General features: G+C 42.6%; 1 protein-coding gene and 1 pseudogene across 1 annotated transcript; one reads left to right on the plus strand and one right to left on the minus strand.

Moving 5' to 3' along the window:
• Positions 1-340: 340 nt before the first annotated feature.
• LOC150040795 (hypermethylated in cancer 2 protein-like) lies at positions 341-6,972 on the minus strand (annotated as a pseudogene).
• Positions 6,973-9,111: 2,139 nt separating this feature from the next.
• LOC150040796 (uncharacterized) lies at positions 9,112-17,917 on the plus strand. The gene is made up of 5 exons (XM_090326482.1): positions 9,112-9,200; positions 13,537-13,622; positions 14,369-14,546; positions 16,930-16,983; positions 17,842-17,917. The coding sequence occupies exons 2-5, from the start codon at positions 13,545-13,547 to the stop codon at positions 17,862-17,864; spliced, it is 333 nt and encodes a 110-aa protein (XP_090182608.1). The 5' UTR covers positions 9,112-9,200; positions 13,537-13,544; the 3' UTR covers positions 17,865-17,917.
• The last annotated feature ends 1,308 nt before the right edge of the window (positions 17,918-19,225 follow it).

Raw genomic sequence — 19,225 nt, forward strand, 5'->3', positions numbered from 1 at the left:
AGAAGATTCCCAGGACTAGAGTAAGGGGTGGGACAGGAGGTGGAATGATCTCCACCAGCACCACTTATGGGTCTGGGCTTACAGGATTCTCTCCTCTTGGCTTCCCTTAGTACAGACTGTTGATTAAAGCTTTGGGCATCACTATGCTGGGGCAAAGGGGTTGCCCAGAGAACCTCCCATTTTTCCTCAGGCACAGCCTCTCCAACCATGCCTCCTGGCTTCTCCTTTGGTGAGCCCCCAGGTGGCCAGTCTGCAGAGTGCACCCCCTGGGGTTCTGGCTGCTCTTTTGCTGGGTTCTCAGATGGCAAGTTTGCACAGGGCACCACTGGGTCTTTGTCTTCTAGGAGGGGGAGGTGTACATGTGTACATGTCTAATGAAGTTGCATTGCTGGGTGCACTTAGCCCGTAGAAGCCCCACTCACAGGGCTTCTTGCCTTATTGCACACACATGTGCTCAGTGAGGCAGTGCTGGGGTAGAAGAGCATGCTGCACTCATCACAGGGAAAAGGCTTCAGGCCAAGGAGGCTCTGCATGGGGTGTGACATATACAACCACGCTTGGTGAACATCTTGCCTTGGATATTGCAGAGGAAGGGCCAGTGTGTTCACTGCTGCTTTCTCAGGCTGGCCAGGTTCTTATAGATCTCCTCACAGATTGGACACTTTAAAAGCCGAGGCTCTGCTGCATAAGCTCTGCTGGGCACAGACAGATCCTCCACCTCCTTCTCAGCATCTCCGCTGCCCATCTCACAGGCCCCCCTCTCTTGAGGAACACTTACTATTCTGTGTGCATCTCCACATGAGCATTGAGCTGCTCAGAGCCAGGAAAGCCCTTGGCTCAGGGAATGTTCAGATAGAGGTTTTCTCCCTATGACAATGTCTCATAGCTCTCCTGCCAGTGTGGCACTGCCACCCACACTCCAGCTCAGCCCACTTCTGATTTCCCTCCTTGCTATTCTGTTCTACCTCCTTGAAGGGGTACAGGGTTTTCTACAAGGCCCACTGGGGCCACCAACACCAACATCACTGGTCGGAATGCCATTGGAGAGTGCCCCCAACCCTTCACTCTCTTCACCTGGGAAGGGGCCCTTGGGCCCTATTTATCTCCACTCAAAGGACGGGAGGCAGAAACAGGCTCTTCCTTGCTTCATAATTTCTTTGAACAGGCATTTCAGAGGCTGTCTACCTGGCACCTCAGTTTCAGGTGATTGTCCTCAGTATTTTCCAGATCCATGGGCTCATGAGCAGTGTCCCCCAGCTCAGTATAAGAGGTACTGTTGGGAACAGGTGGGAAGTAGGGCGATGAGAGTGAGCCATGCACTGGATCATAAGGGGCAAGGGTGGGCTCATTTTGGACAAGTCTAGATTCAGTTACTGGTCAAAGACCCTGCTACTTCCATTAGTGTTACTGCCACAGGTATCTGTGCCCACTTCTCCACTGGCTGAGCAGAGCACTGGGCCCAGTATGTATGTGCTCTTCTGGGCAGAGCAATCCAGATAAAACTCATTATCTGCATCTTTAGGCTGAGGAAGTTCCTGGGAGAAATGGTGCCTCTATGTCCATACAATAGCTACAAATATGGGCCGGGAGTTTGGCCTAGTGGTAGCGTGCTTGCCTAGCATGAACGAAGACCCGGGTTCGATTCCTGGGTACCATATACATAGAAAATAAGCCTGAAGTGGTGCTGTGGCTCAAGTGGAAGAGCTCCAGCCTTGAGAAAGCCCAAGATCTGAGTTCAAGCCCCAGGACTGGCAAAAAAAATAGCTACAGATACTGAGCATATATAACAGAGGGCTTTAGAGCATCTTTGGTTGCAAGGGGGCCCATTCCTGCCAGGAGACCCAACCTATCCAGGGCCAAAGGGCTTTCCCGATCTCTGGAATTTGCTTTGGCAGATGGCTGCCAATTGAAGCAGCTGGAGGTAGCTGGTAGCCATAAGAATACTGAATTTGGGCTCAGAAGGCTGTTCACCAGGCAAAAGCTTGCCTGTGGACATTAAATCCAGGATTTGCTGGAAACCCATAGAGATAACCATGACAATGTCCAGGCTAATGAGGATATTTTACAGGACTTGAAGTACATACTGCTAGCAGCCAAGACATTCTTGTTTATTTTACTTTTACTGTAAAGCTGATATAGGGATAGGTTAGTTACAAAAGTCTGGTAATGAGTACACTTCTTTTTTGAACAGTGTCACCTCTTCCTCAGTTTTCTCCAGTTTTTCCTTCCTGATCCCAGGAAGGAAAGTTTTATACTTCATTTTCAACATAATGTCTAGTGAGTATTACTGCTACACTTGTTCATCCTTTATCCCATCATTTCTGTGCTTCCCTTAAACCTCCCACAAACAAATAAACTTATATACAAGCAGAAAGCAAACACAACAATAAATGAGAAATAAAAACAAAATGCACTTAATTCTATTTCTTTTTTTTTTTGAGGAGGGACGGGGATTTTTTTGCCAGTCCTGGGACATGAATCAGGGCCTGGCACTGTCCCTGAGCACTTTGGCTCAAGGCTAGTGCTCTGCCATTTGAGCCACTGCGCCACATTCAGCTTTTTCTGTGTATGTGATACTGAGGAATCAAACCCAGGGCTTCGTGTTTGCTAGGCAAGCACTCTACCACTAGGGCAAACTACTGGACCTTTATTTCCATTTCTTGGTATTGATTTTGGCATTCATTTATGTGATCATAGGCACATAGCCTACATGATCTACCCATCTATTGCAAAATAGGTGAATCCAGTGTGAAATAGGCTATGGAAATTTGTTTAAGCAATCAAATTTTAAGACCTATTTGTTGTTTGAGTTAAAAATAGTCCTCATTTTTATTTTTCTTGCCTCAAAATAATTTTTAAATGTTTGTGATTGAAATAAGATAACAGACTTTTAATAGTAATAATAGTTTCATACAACTAAAATAGCAGATTACCCTGAATCGTTATATTTACAAATCTAGATGTGTGTGTGTGAGTGTGTGTGTCTGTGTGTGTGTACAATGTGTTCCAGATTAGACATATCAAAAATGCATAAAAATGGAGCTGAAAATTGAACTAAATAATAGTTCTGCAATTTCAGGCAACCAAGAATTTTTGTTCAATATTTGATACATCAATTATAAAGGAAAACCTGTAACTGAGAATATTAATTTCAAATAGTTTCAGATATACTGTTTAGCTTTAGGTTTATCATTTAGATGCAAGGTAAGAACATGGCATACATTACATCTCTTGTGTTGTCTTAGAATCATCATGACAGATTTGTTTCATGTAGAATCAGCAGCTAGAGAATGCAAATCTCTGTAATAGCATGAGAGTTTCCTTCATTTTTTGTTGTTTGCTTGCTTTTTTTTTTTTTGCCGGTCGTGGGGCTTAAACTCAGGGCCTGAGCACTGTCCTTGGGCTTTTCTCAAGGCTAGCGTTCTGCCACTTGAGCCACAGCACCACTTCCAGCTTTTTTTCTATGTATGTGGTAGCAAGGAATTGAACCCAGGTCTTCATGCTTGCTAGGCAAGCACTCTTAACACTAGGCCAAACTCCTGGCCCGTTTGTTTGCTTTTTAGTTGATGACCTCAGGCTTTAAACAAAACCCTTGGAGTGACTATATAGGCCATATTAAACACGATATTTTAGCAAGAACAAAGAGAATACATGATCAGAGAGGAAATGTGGGGGGTTTTATGTTTGTTTTTGTTTTTTTTTACTCTCAGAGGGAAATCACATTAAGTTTCATTCCAAAACTAGGGAGAGGTGATTTGTTTGAAGAGCAAGATAAAACTGATTTGCCTCAATTTTATTCAATAGCCCAAAGGTGAAATCAACAAATTTGCTTTTTCCTTTTTTAGGAAAGTATGGATTAGCAACATTTTTCCAGAGTTAGAGTAGAAGCACAGAATCAGAGAAAGCAAGGAGAGATGTTCACTTTTTCTGAATTCCACAGGATACACTGACCTTGTGTAGTCTTCAGTATGGAGACTGTCTCTTCTCTAGGAACCCAGAAGGGAATATTTTTGTATATTGTATGACTAGATTGTGTAGATGACTAAATTGTAACGGATCCTGGGCTTTAGCCCACCTGAATAGCTATAAACTATCTCCAAATCCCTAGGAGAGGATAGTCTAGATCAGTTTGTAGATCGGTAGGAATGATCTTCAAAGGCAGACACTGAGGACCAGAATATAAAGGAATGTAGAAAGTACAACTTTGATTCAAGCTACAATAAATAATATTGTTTCTCTGTGATCTTGGATAATAAGTTTTTAGAATTGAGGGGTAACATGAGTATATGGACCATTGCTTTATCAATGAGAAATTCTGAACGAGCATCTGGACGATGATCTACTATTTTAACCTTTAAAAGTTATCTTTGAGAAGTGTACACAGAAGTTACTATTTAACAAAGAAGTTTATGCATATAATATATCTTGATCATTGTCATGCCTTTTAATATTCTCACCCAGGCATCTCCTCCCAAATGATTCCCATACTTCTCTTAATTTTGCAGGATATACATTGGCTTTTTAAATTGCATTCTCCCCCACTTCTCTTTTTCTTTATTCTACCCCTTAACCCTATCACACTCCTTTTTTTGAATAATTTTATTATCATTAAGTAGTTGTACAAAGGTGTTACCATTCATCAGAGCAATTTATGAATTCACTGCATCTTGATCAGCATCAAGACTTTCACCATTGTCATCAAATCTCCCCTACCCATTGCTTTTCTTTTCTTTTTTTTTTTGCCAGTCCTGGGCTTGAGCTCAGGGCCTGAGCACTGTCCTTGGACTTTCTCAAGGCTAGCACTCCACCACTTGAGCCTCAGCACCACTTCCGGCTTTTTTCTATGAATGTGGTACCGAGGAATCGAGCCCGGGTCTTCCTGCATGCTAGGCAAGCACTTTAACCACTAGGCAAAACTCCCACCCCCCCCATTGCTTTTCTTATGTAACTTTAACTTTTGTATGCTATTGAATTCTTGCTATTTAACAAACAGGTTTATGTGTAGAGTGCATCTTGAGGTTTGTTACCACTTCATCATCTTCACTCGACTATAGTCCCACCCCTACCTCATATCTCATATTTCTGTAGTATATACAGTGAAGTTTTGCATGCATTCTGCTCCTTTCCATCATTCTTTTACACTTCTCCCTTTGGGTCTATTCGCCCCCCCCAAAAAAGAATAAACTGAAGTGTAATAGACTGTAAAGAGAGAGCAAATAGTAAAATTATTTTTTAAAAGATGAAGTCAAAGACCAAACAAATAAGTACCAGGGAATGGTTAATAACATGGATTGCTTTATTAGGCTTTTGTGTACCCAGTATAGAAGCATTACCTGATCTATTTTTGGCTCTTAAGTGTCTCTTCATTTTAAGTTTTTATTATACTTTGAAGTCCTTCCCCTCTTTCAGCAGACCTCCAGTCTGAGCGTTCTCAATAATGAAAGGAGATGAGACTCAAGGATAGAGATCTACCACAAGAGCTACAGCTCCACTTCTGGCTTTTTTTTTTATTAAATGGATATACACATCTCATGATCTTTCCTTTCAGCCTGGCTTCAAACCCCATACACTCAGATCTCAGCCTCCTAAGTGACAAAGAGTAGCATTACAGGCATGAACCACAAGCCCTCAGCTTGTCCCTGTTTTATTTTTTTATATATAAGGAGGTAAGAAAAGGATCTGAGAATTTTCCCCCTTTAGGTCAAATTCTTGAGTGAGGGTGGTTTATCTAGCAGTGACTCACATGATATGAGAGCTTTTTCAGTATACAAATTGTATATTGTCACTGATTTGTATTCAGTTGTTCTCACGATTGTTTTCATTGATTTACAACATTCCAGTAATATGAACCTAAATTTGGTAAAGTGAGCATTCTAATAAGCCACAATGTTTGTATGGCATGTGTAATCTATATATGTTCCTATGTGTTCTAGCTAAAGCCTACAAAGACGTTTCAACTGAAAAGACTTTAATACATGATTTTAAAATCATAGAATTGTACATATAGGATGGAACAATCTGAGCGTCACACACAGATAAAAGTAAAGAAATCCAGTTGTTTTAAAAGTCAGGGGATAGGATTTTCCACAAACATCTCCAAGCCATAAAAGAAATGACTGTCTTTATAGTTTTAATCATTCACAAAATTCATTGAAAGGGTGCTAGTAATAAATAGATATGCGTAATTCAACAGAGCATTAATGCTAGTAGCATTTAGTTAAATCTAGTAGTACTTCATTATGCAGAAAAAAATGCTTAATTTCTGCCCCTCTTCCCCAGAGAGAGGTATCCTTTCTCATCTAATCAGTCATAGAATTACAAGTATTACTTGATGTTTTATCTATAAACAGGCAAAAGCAATCAGTATAGGAAGATACCAGTAAAGGAGAGACATCTCAAAGGAAAATAGAAAAAAAAACAAATAATTCCTTACTCCATATTAGAAAACAAAATGAGGATGTGTGGTTCCAGCAACCATACTGCATCCATACTGCTCTACTCTGCCAAGGTAGATGTTTATATAGAGTAATGGAGTCAAAGAAATGTGAAAGCCATCAGGAGTGAATGTATTTATTCCTGAAGAGTAGGAATAGTTCTAGTCTGTGTGACTGAAAAACCAGAAGGAGGTATGCAACTTAAGGTCCGAGTAACGTTCCAGAAGTAGCATTTAAAAAATCAATTTGGCACAGTGCATGTTTTCAGATACACAGGGGAAAACTGGTGGCGCGGCCTGGACAAAGTGAGGAGGTCGTGGGGTGGGCAGTGCGAGGGGGTGGACAGGAGGGGGGATGACACCTGCTCCACGGGGACGGGCTGGACCTGGTCAGCGGCCCTGGGGACCTGGTGGACGGGGAGGATCCACTGCTCTGTGAATCCACTTCTGCAGTCATGGAAGATGGAGGCCGGAGGCTCCCGCCCGCTACAGCAGCTCCTTGGTGGGCTGAGGATGAAAGGATCTGGTGTTGTCACCATGCTGTAGTGAGGTGTCCACAGGGACGGGAGGGAGGAGTGGAGGGAGGAGTGGAGGGGGGAGGGGGGATGAGGCTTTGGGGTGTGTAGGAGGCACTAATTGAATGTTGTGGTGTGGGATCTCCGATGTTCACAGCCTTGCACAGGTTGTGGTGGGAGCGCTAGTTCTTCATTCTCCTTAACATTCTTTTAAACGTTCCACAGAGAAGTCCTGGCTGCATTCTATGCCCTCTAAATAAATGTGACTCTGGTGGTGCCGGCACAGATGGCTCTTTTTATGTGTGCCGCGGGATTTTTACGTGTGCCGCGAGATTTTACGTGTGTGCGGGATTTTCTTGAGAGGTGGCTCTGTTGACTGGCCTTTGTCAACATGCTGTAGTGGGGTGTCTACAAGAGAGGGGAGGGAGGAGTTGACTTAGTGAGGCTATGAGGAGTGTATGAAGTTCTCATTGAATGTTGGGGTAGGGGATCTCTAATGGCCACAGGACAGGGGTCTTCAGTGTGGGGTGGGGATGGAAGCATGGGGAGGAAAATGAGTGGGGTCTGGACATGAATCCTTAGCCCTCGCAGTCCACACACATAGGCACTGGTGTTGTCCATAGGATACACTGCAGAGTCTCCCCTGAGCCATTTAGCAGTGTGGATTCTGCTTGCAGGCAGGGAAAGCTCTATGGTCTATGCGTGCTTGCCTATGTGGGCGTGGGCATTTCTAGGGATTATTTGGGTTATGGCTCTGCATGCTCAGCCCTGGGAAGGTTCCGCACTGCGCATGTGCAACTCTGTCCAGCATGCCTTCTTGACTGCGCATGCGCTTGTGAGCTTTGGCGCGAACAGTCTCGCACTATTGTGGTGCGTGTGTTCATCGGCATTCTGAACTTTCATCTGATTGTTCCAGTAAGGCCTCAGAGCAGACCTTGCTGCACCCTAAGTAAATTGGACGGCGTGTGTGGAGGGGGGCAGGGGGAACGTGTGGTCCATGACCCTCTGGGTGGAGGACGCTAAATGTTGTGGCCTTTTCGTGGTCTTTGTGTTGGTGGCGTGGCTCTATGGCCTATCGGTGATTGTGTCTGTGGGCGTGGCCACTGTGCATGCCCAGTGCTGCGCATGTGTCACATTGCGCATGTGCAGCCTCTGTGCCCAGCATGCCCTGCGCCTGTTCCTTACTGCGCATGCGCTGTGCAATCTTTGGCGGGAGGAGGCCTTCTTAGATTCGTGCGTGTGCTCATTCTGCGTTCTCCTTAACTTTCCTCTAAACATTCTGGTAAGGCCTCAGAGCAGTCCTGGCTGCATTCTAAGTAAATGTGACTCGCTCTGGGGGGGGGGGGGGGTCAGAGGGCATCGTCCGTGCGCGGCGAGTGATCCGGTTCCTTATAAGTGGAGGACCCTCGAGGTCTCCGGGATTTTCTTGATAGGCAGCCATGTTGACTGGGCCTTTGTGGTGGTGGCGAGGCCTGGACAAAGTGAGGAGGTTATGGGGAGGACAGTGCGAGGGGGGAGGAGGGAGAAGGACACCGATCCACGGGGACGTGCTGGACCTAGTCGGCGGTACTGGGGACCGGGTGGACGGGGAGGGTCCACTGCTCTGTGATTCCACTTCTGCCAGCTGCCGTGAGCAGTCATGGAGGATGGAGACCCAAGGCTCCGCCTGCTTCAGCAGCTCCTTGGCGGGCTGAGGGCGGAAGGATCTGGTGTTATCGCCATGCTGTGGTGAGGTGTCCACAAGGGACTGGAGGGAGGAGTAGAGGAGGGTATGAGGCTTTCAGGTGTGTAGGAGGCTCTGGTTAAATGTTGGACTGCGCAGATCTCTAATGTTCACAGGACAGGAGTCTTGAGGGTGGGGAGGGACGGGAGCATGGGGCAGATCATGCGTGGAGATCTGGGCAGGGAGGGAAGCCCTTAGCCCTCGCAGTCCACACACATAGGCACTGGGGTTGTCCGCAGTGTAGAGTGCGGAGTCTCCCCTGAGCCATTTAGCAGTGTGGATTCTGCATGCAGGCAGGGAAAGCTCCATGGTCTGTGCGTGCTGGCTTCTGGGCGTGGCCTTTTCTAGGGATTATTTTGGGTTGTGTGGGCGGGTTCCACATTGCGCATGTGCATCCTTTGTGCCCAGCATGCCTTGCGCTTGTTTCTTACTGCGCATGCCTTTGGGCGAGCTTTGGCGCGAGCAGCCTGCAGAGATTGTGGCGGGAACGGAGCTCTTCATTCTCCTTAACTTTCCTCTAAACGTTCCGGTAAGGCCTCAGAGCAGTTCTGGCTGCATTCTAAGTAAATGTGACTCGGTGTGTGGGGAGAGGGGGGCAGAGGGCTTCGTCCGTGCGCGGCGAGTGATCCGGTTCCTTATAAGTGGAGGACCCTCGAGGTCTCCGGGATTTTCTTGATAGGCAGACATGTTGACTGGGCCTTTGTGGTGGTGGCGCAGCCTGGACAAAGTGAGGTCGCTGTGTGGGTGGGCAGTGCGAGGGGGGCGGACAGTAGGGAGGGGAAGGACTCCCTCATCTAGGGCATATGCTGCGACCTGACCAGCGGCCCCGGGTATTGTGTGGATGGGAAGGGTTCACTGTTCTATGAATCCACTTCTGCCGGCTGCATGAGCAGTCATGGAAGATAGAGGCCAGCGGCTCGCCGCCTGCTACAGCAGCTCCTTGGCGGGCTGAGGGCGGAAGGATCTGGTGTTGTCGCCATGCTGTGATGAGGTTTCCATGAGAGGAGGGAGGAGTAGAGGGAGGGCTTTGCCGGAGGAGCTTGGTGAGGTAAATGCGTGGGGATCTGGATGCAGTGGGCAGTGTTGAGCACTCATCAGTGCCAGGGTGGTGCGACCTCCTCCTCCTCTTTGAATCCACTTCTCCCTTGCGTACTGATAAAGATGGGAGATCATAATGTTTTGAAGTAATGCACCTTCTATCTGGCAAATATAATGTAACCCTTCTATTATTTACAATAAATAATGTATGAAGAAAAAAAAAGATGGGAGTTCGTGCTTACAGTGGAATGACCTTGTCTTGATTCTTGTAGACTCAAAAAGTAAGAGGCCGCTGTAGGATGGGGACACGAACCAGTAAGTGGAGTAGAAGTCCTTTGCCCTCACAGTTCCCCAACTGTGGGCACTGGTCTTGGCCACAGGATACATTGCCAAGTCTCGCCTGAGCATTGGTCTGGTGTCAGGGCAAGCAAAAAGGAAAGTGCCTGTCTTTCTTGATTTTGAGGGATCTGCTCTGTGGGAAGTCCAATGGGAAGGTTGCTTCCCAATGTTCGAAGAGTTAAATTCTTCCCTAATCAGAATGGATTGAAAAGGAGATGTCAGTGGTTGAAGACTGTATTATATTTTGGGGAGATGAGTAATGGAAGTATCATGTTTTAAAGCCACTGAAGTTTGGTGGTTATGGGGAGGAATGGGAGAATGGAAAAAAATGATCCTGGAGGCCTTCAATTCTTGTCACAAAAGAGTGTCTGTGTTTGACATACCTAGATGCTGGATTCTTCCATGGGCATGGGGTTGATAGGGTGGCCAGTGGAGAAACTGCCTTGGCAATCATAACAGAATCTGTTTAGCTAGAATACATAGCAAAAGGTGGATACATGTCTTAGGGCTGGTGTCTAACTGCTCTTTGAATAAACTTCCCTCCTATGAGGAGCATAATAAATGCAGAACAGTGGTGATTCACCATTTCTGTGGTAGGTAACTGGAAGGCTAAGGGCTGAAGGTTCCTTTTTGTCATATTTTTATTGTAATTAATAGAAGGATTACATTATATTCACCAAATAGAAGGTACATTACTTCACATACATTGATACCCATTCTCATGTCTTGGTCCCCATTTCCTTCCCCCACACCCCCACCCCTCATCTTGTTTTTCCCCCCTTCCCTATCCAATTTCAAATAACCAAATACACATTTATCTAATATATCAGATAACAGAGTGAAATACTCTAACAATATGAGATAACCAAGGGACAGCAAAAGAGCTGAGAGATAACATAGTAGTACATTAAGGACAACAATCACTCATTATATGTCTTTTGTTTTTATATCCCAGAGGTCCTTTCATTTAGCTTCACAATGTATGGCCTTATGTATCTAGGTTTTGCTCTATTGTAAATCTCTGCTAGGAGAGCCCAAGGTTTCTACTGATTATGACAAATGAGGGAAACCATTGAGCCTATGTTCCTTTGAGTCTGGCTTACTTCACTTAATATGATTTTTTTCTAAGTCTTTCCATTTCCTTACAAATGGGGTGATGTCGTTTTTTCTGACAGCAGCATAGAATTCCACTGTATATAAATACCACAACTTGTTGATCCACTTATCAACTGAGGGACATCAGGGTTGGTTCCATATCTTTGCTGTGGTAAATAGTGCTGCAATGAACATCATTGTGGTAATGGATTTAGTATGCCCTTGTTTCTAGATGATTGGGTAAATGCCAAATAGTGGAATTGCTGGGTCATAGGGGAGCTCTATGTTTAGTCTTTTGAGAAACTGCCACACTGCTTTCCATAGTGGTTGAACGAGTTTGCATTCCCACCAGCAGTGTAGTAGTGATCCCTCCTGGCCACATCCCCTCCAGCATCTGTTGTTATTAGATTTTTTTTATCCTGGCCATTCTAACTGGAGTGAGGTGGAATCTTAGAGTTGTTTTGATTTGCATTTCTTTTATGACCAGAGATGTCGAGCATTCCTTCATGTGTCTATAGGACATTTTTGTTTCTTCTTTAGAGAAGCCTTTAAGTCTTTGGCCCATCTTTTAATGGGATGGTTGTTATTTTGGAGATTAGTTTTGGAGTGATTCAATTTTTTGAGCTGTTGATATATTTTAGATATGAGGCCTTTGTCTGCTGTATGGTTGGTGAAGATTTTCTCCCATTCTGTAGTCTTCCTATTTAATTTACTAGCTATGTCCTTTGCCCTACAGAAGCTCTTCAGTTTAATGCAGTCCCAGGCATTCTCTGATTTGTTTTTTTCCTATTTTTGAGTCCTCTTTTTTAGGTGGCTGCACTGGTTTGGAGGACAAAGAAGTAATAGGAAAGAGACCAACATTTATCCTTCACTGTACAGGGACAGGACAGGATGCCTCTAATGGCTAAAGTACATGTGATGGAGAGAGGGCACAAAGAGGAACTTGCCTGGCAAGTCTTGAGAGAGGGAGCCATCACTTCGCTTTGGATTATCCTCTCTCCTATAGGGTTAGCAATACCAAAAGATAGATGCCAGCCTGGTGACAGTGGTTCATACCTATCATCCCAAGTATGCAAGAGGCTGAGAGCTAAGGATTGGGGTTTGAAGCCATTCTAGGCAGAGAAGTCCATGAAAGTTTTTTCTCCAAAAAGGAGGTATTGGAGCTGTGGCTCAGGGTTTAGAGTGCCATCCTTGCTCAACAAAATCAATGTCATCATGTAGTCCTGAATTAAATCCCCAGTGCATTCACAAAATAGTGGGATTATATTGGATACTGGAGTATCTTGAGTGTATAAGGAATGAATTAGGGGCCACATAGAGTAAGATGGTGATAATGGTGACAATGGGTAGGATGAACTTCTAGAGTGATGTTACGGACACTCACTGAACTTCATATGTGAGTGCCTGTAATGGAAACATGGGAAGCTAATCACTGGAAGCTTTGGAAGCTAGTGGGATGGGGTGGGCAGCTGGTGAGGAAGATGCCTACAATGCAGGAATTTTTCTGCAGCAGTCAGGACTGGTGGGGCAAAGGAATGGGAAAGGTTCGCATTGTTGTGTTAGTTAATGCCACTATGCCTTCACCAGTTAAAAAAACAAAAACTTAAAATGTCCCACTGGCTGTTCTCATAGCTTTCCAGGAGGCTGAGAATAATGGAAAATATTTTTAAGACAACCTGGATAAGAAATTTTGCCAAGCAACAATGTGTATGTGCATCTGATCATATAAAACAATATTTCTCAAAATGAACTCCAGGAAATTGAAACAAAAGTTTGTTCCTTGTTATGTTTTGATTTTCTTTTCTTTTTGTCTTGAAAATAAACTATATAACTTGTGGGTGGGGATAGGGGGGAATAACTTGAAGAGAGAGAGGGAAGGGTGACATTGCTGAAAAAAGAAATGCACTTTACCTGACATATAACTGCAAAACTTCTGTAGATAACCTTTATAATAAGAGTTTTAAAAAATTTTAGATAACAAAGTCTTTTAAAGAAGCAAAAAAAGGAAATTTTGCCAGATAATTATCTCAATAAAATCAGTAAAATCAATAAAATCATGGCCTAGTGGTAGAATGATTGCCTAGCATGCAGGAAACCCTTGGCTCGATTCCTCAGTACCACATGCACAGAAAAAGCTGGAAGTAGTACTGTGGTAGAATGCTAGCCTTGAGAAAGCCCAAGGACAGTACCCAGGCCCTGAGTTCAAGCCTCAGGACTGGAGAGACAGAGAGAGAGACACAGAGAGAGAATCAACAAAATCCTGGCCTGGTAATTGCACCAAGTGGTAGTATATCAAATTAGAAAAGTTGAAATTGAATGTCAACCTCTTACTACAGACATAGCCAAATATTGTCTATGAAGTGCATTTTCCTAATATAAGTGTCATATTTCAGAGTGAAACATGGGTAAGGAACGGAAATCTAAACGCAGTGTGTTCAAACGTTGTGGAGCACCTTACCAACAAACCAAAATTGAGGTGGTGAGTATCTTAGCACTCCATGACTCGAGTCATAAGATTTGATTTTTAAATGTAAACTAGAATGAATGTAGGTATAAAAGTGCAGAAGGGGCTGGGTGCTGGTACCTCACGCCTGTAATTCTAGCTTCTCAAGAGGCTGAGATCTGAGGATTGTGGTTCAAAAGTCAGCCTGGACATGAAAAGTATGTGAGATTCTTATCTCCAATTAACCACCGAAAAACTGGAAATGACACTGTGGCTCAAGTGGTTGAGCACTTGCCTTGAGCTGAAGAGCTGGGGGCCAAAGCCCAGGCCCAGAGTTCAAGCCTCACAACCAACAACAACAACAAGTTCAAAAGTGAAGTGCTAGTGAATAACATTTAATTCTCAGTATCCTGGAGGATGTTATTCTTTTTATCAGGAACATATAATCTATGTTGATTGTCATGCATACACTAATCTTTTTTGAGAAGAAAATACATATAATGTCTTTGTCCTTGTGGCTTACTATTTGGAGTAACCTGTGTAGGAGATTTACATTACTATGAACATACGTGTGTGCAGATAGCCACAAATATATACTGATGCTCAAATCGTTTTCACATTGTTTGTAGTTGGCTTTTTGTGTTATTTATTCATATTATATATCTGATGTATAAAATATATATATCCATGATGCACACACATGTATTATATATATATATGTTTGTGTGTGTGTGTGTGTTATTGATGTATATCACTTAATCTGTATGTGCTCACATTCCCAGGCTCAGCAAGTTACTGAGGAGAAACGTAAACCATTGAAGCCATTGGTTAAACTATATGATATTATGGGTAAGAAGGAGAAGAAAGATGAAGGAGCATCCAAGATTCCAGGTGATTCCCCAGAAAAAATGCCTGCTGGGGAATGTGGATGCACATTCAACATTGTGAAATACACGGAAGGTGAGCAGATCACATGTTATAAAGGGGTCTGAAGTGTTGCTGAAAATGAACAGCATTGGAGAGGAGTTGCTAGTATTTTATTCCACTTGTTTCATGTCAAAAAGCATTGTCCCCTTTTCCATAAGATGAATTTAATATTTTTAGAAAATACAGTTCTTGTTGGAGCACTACTGTAACAAACCCCTGGTAACTAGGAAACTTTGATTAATTTGTCAGTGATACCATGTAAAGAGTTAAACATGGGTTGGTGAGAATGGTGTTTGGGGCCTTCATAATTATTTCCTTAAAAATGTAACCCTAATCTTTGGAGAATTAAGTCAACATAGCTCGTAGATTAGAAAAGGCTGGCTACATATTGATATGAAACCCATTTAATATCTGAATTAGACTTTTGATATTGTGTCTTAACAAGAAGCAAACTAATGGACACATTCATATTTCATTCCAAAATCTGTGTTCTTCCTACCATGTATATTTAACACCTAGAGTTAAATGAGTTTCCTCAAAATGTTTATAAATTAGGGAGGGGCTTGAAATGTAAAATAGGTGTGTACAGCACACAGTAGACTTGATTCAAGGGAAAAGTAAAATGATGCCAGAAATTTTCACTCAGTCTTTGTTTTCCACTTCTTCCTCTGCTTTACAATTTTATATGGAAATGGTTACTCAAAGCCTGTTGATTTGGGTTTTCATTTTGTTTATTTCTTCAGTACAGGACATGGAACTCAGGGATTTGTGTTAATAGATCTGCCACTTGAGTCATGTTTCCTTCCAGTCATCCTTGATTTTGTGATTTTTTTCAATACCATCTAGCTTTTCTCTCAAGACAGCCTGGACTATGTACAGTTAGCACCTTTACAGTTAGGGTGACAGGTCCATGAGACTCCAATTAATCACTAGAAAATTGTAAGTGGGGCTGTTGTTCAAAGGGTAGTGCAGAAGCCTTGAGCTCAGGGACAACACCCAGACCGAAGGGTAAAAGCAGTAGCCTTGAGCTGAAGAAATCAGAGACAGCACCCAAGCCTCATGATAAGAAAGAAAGAGGGAGAGAGGAGGGAGGGAGGGAGAAAAAGAAAATCAAGCATGAAATATTCCTGGAATCTTCACCAGGAAGCCGACTTCAGATGACATTGATAATTAATATTCAGACACCATACCATACAGTGCAGATCAGTGCATTGCAGTTTATCCTCAGCCTGCCCTTTAGAACAGAGATTCCATAACTGAGGAAAATAAACATGTGAATCACTGCCCCATATATTTAAACTGTAGCTTAAAAATACATGTACATACACAAAAAAGCAGTATTTTTAAAAATACCCTGTATAAGTTACTTTTGATAGTGATGTAGTTGAATCTCTTTCAATTTTTATTAGTAGCAAAAGAAATATTCTTACATTTCATTTACCCTTATCAGTTTTTAATAATTCTTGGTTTCTTCCTCTTTTTACATGCTCCCTTACTCTTCCCCCATGTATACCTATGTGCAGTTTTCATCATTTGTTCTTTCTTTTTGCCAGTCCTGGGCTTGAGCTCAGGGCCTGAGCACTGTCCTTGGACTTTCTCAAGGCTAGAACTCTACCACTTGAGCCTCAGAAACACTTCAGGCTTTTTATACATATGTGGTACCAGGAATCGAACCCAGGTCTTCGTGCATGCTAGGCAAGCACTTTAACCACTAGGCCAAACACCCGGACTTCATCATTTGTTCTTATAGCTGAGTATTTCCATGTAAGTTTCCTATAAGTCGTTGCCCTACTCATTTTTAACCTAAAAATGAGAAAATGTGGTAATTGAGGATAAAATCTGTCTTGGTGTTTTCCTACTTGTGTTGATAATTTCTGGTACAGGAATTTTTTTCTGTACCAGAGTCCAGTTGTGAATGCTGCATTGCATTTACTAATGATGAATGACCTTTGCTTCAGTATGATCCAGAGCCATAGTTTTTTTTCAAAAGCTATGTTGATTTTGATGACACAGGAAAGGAAAGATTCATCAGTCCAACTCTGAGAGACATTCACTAATTTGTCCCTGTTTCTTATTTTTAGTACACTTTTCATTGTCCATTTATTCACTATATTATAAAAGGTATTAAATCTGATAAGCATAAAAAATCAAATGTCAGGGAAGAAAAAAATCAACTAATTATTGTGAAGGAAGTCCTGGGAAAGAGAGAAGTAACCGATTTTTCCAACTGGACTTTGTTTGGTCCTGTCTGAGAATTGTGATGTTGACAGTTTATATTGACATTTGATTGAATGATTTATATTAACATTTAATACCACACTAGAGAAAAGGCTTTTATTTCCGGGTCTGAGGTGAGAAGTATTTTTAATTTGTGAACGATGCCTTGAGACTTAAAGACAAGTGTTTTAATTTTTAGGAGTTGACCCTGTAAAGGATCAGAAGGAAGCGCCTACTCCTGAAACTTCTGAGGGTGAGTATGGACAACGTCAGATGTACAGGAGAGGTGGTGCAAAGTCTAGAGATTTCAACCTGACACCAAATCATTACTCTTCTATTCATGTACAGGAATCATATCTGAAGTCACATATATAGGTTCATTAAAAGGTAGTTAAAAGAATGTTTGTAGTAGTAACAGATTGAGCCAGGGTTATACTAAACATGGAGAAGTAAAAACCATTTGATTATATTTCTGAGTATTTTAACATACTTATGAAAATACACATTTGTAAACTGTTATAACTCTTGTATCTGTCCAAATTCTCCATCAGTTTGGGTCGTTTTTATGCATATGAAGAGGTGTTTTTCTTTAATAAGCCAGGATTTGGGATGAAAATGAGGACCAGTTGTTATCTTGTTTAAAATAACTACACAGAAGCTAAAGTGCCCATCAAAATATTTTTACTTCTCTGTATAAGAAAATAAAAATATGGCACTTATACTTATTTTACTTAATTCCAGTTGACATTTTATCTCATATTTAGCATGTTATTTTATATAAGCTATCCAAACACTTCTTGTTAAAATGTTTTCCTAATTTCCATTTTTGATGATTAAATTTCTCAAAGTGTATTCTATTTTACTTCTGTACTAAAATTTCCCATCAGTTAAGTGCATTTAAACATTTCTGAGGTAGGAGGATGCCTTACATTTCCTTATTCATCTTATTATAATGATATATTTTAAGGTATTTTGAAGGTGTATGAAAGTGGACCCTAGGGTTATGGTTCAGTCTCTGGAAAAAACTAATGTTCATGTAATTTCTGTACCTTTAACATTTTTCAGAGGCATTCCACTTATTAACATCCCCAACTGCTATGTTTTCTTACAGGTGAAGGGACATCAAAGAAATAATTGGATACAAGTATAATGAAGCCCTTCTGCCAGCCATAGCATTAAAAAATTACAATAAAAATATTTACTGTTTTCTTCATCAAATTACTTTTCTCATCATGCTTTTAAGGAAACAATCATAAAATAACAATTTCTCATCATTATATATAAGTATTGCATACTTGTGAATGGAGGTCAGTCATCCATCAATCGCTTTTCTATGACATTGAGACCTGCATACCTGCAACTCTGACCTGAATTTATCCCAACTCTGGAGGAATGTGAACTCAGTGTGATGAATAACAAAGGCAGTGGCCAGTACAGGAGTGTGATCCTAGGGTCCCTGCCCCTCTTTGTGAAGGGTATGTAGTAAAGCATCAATGATCCTTTTTCCAGTTCCATAAAAGAGCTATATCCACATCCATTCTTGTTCCCTGAAGGTATTTCAGAAAGGACCAGAGCCCAATCCAGGGTGACTGTGTAGCAGGGGCAAGCAAGTGATGGGGGTACAAAGGGGCTGTCCACAGCACCTAGCCCAAGGGGTCCTGCCAAGTAGAGATGGTACCCTGGCCCCTTGTTGCCCCAAGTGAGGCCTTTTGGAGTTCAACAAATCAGCATTGAATAGGTGAGATAGGAAGGGTTTCTGTAGAAATTTAAAGTGGAGCACCTGAATCTGGAAGCATCCTAGAAAAGGCATTTTGGGCAGCTTCAGTACCCACCGCTGCCTCCAATAATATTGGGGATGTCAGACTGAAACTGGTCAGGTCATTTCCCATTCCCTTATTCCTGGCATCCACATTATATAGATCCAGTTAATATGGACCCCAATGTGACTGGGCAATAGGAGACCTGAAGGAGTCCCTTCAGAGCAGCATGACACTGTTAAGCACCCCATCTGGTCCTCTCTGTATGGCTTTAGCTTTTGAGACAGGCCTGAAGGTGGTATAGGGAGCTTGCTCTCCTTATCTCAGCCCTCTGGGATGCCCAGGCCGCTCCACACTCAGGATAGCCACAGGAGGGCAGTGTCTGCCAGCATCCTGGCCTGGTTACACTCTGGCAAAGGTGCCTGAGTGGAAGTGAATAACTTTAGCATGGTGACAGTGGGCAGGTGGCCCTGTACCCCACATAGTGATGGACCAGACGCTCCCTTGGATACCTGAGGTCAGTAAAGTCAGTTTGGGTTTAGATTGTTGGCTTCATGGATAGAGGCAAATGGCTATGCTACAAGTCTGAGAATCATTTTCTTAAGGGTTCACCTTTTCCTTTTTCCTTTTTTTTTTCATTCTTAGAGGAGGCCTTGCAGTGGCTATATCCTGCCGAAGCAGAAGTGACAGTGTCTAGCTCGCTACTACCTCCTTGTCCCAAGTGTGGGAAATCCATAC

Source organism: Megascapheus bottae, chromosome X (genome assembly GCF_031878675.1).
Source record: "Megascapheus bottae isolate mThoBot1 chromosome X, mThoBot2.hap1, whole genome shotgun sequence".
In the NCBI taxonomy this organism is placed as follows: domain Eukaryota; kingdom Metazoa; phylum Chordata; class Mammalia; order Rodentia; family Geomyidae; genus Megascapheus; species Megascapheus bottae.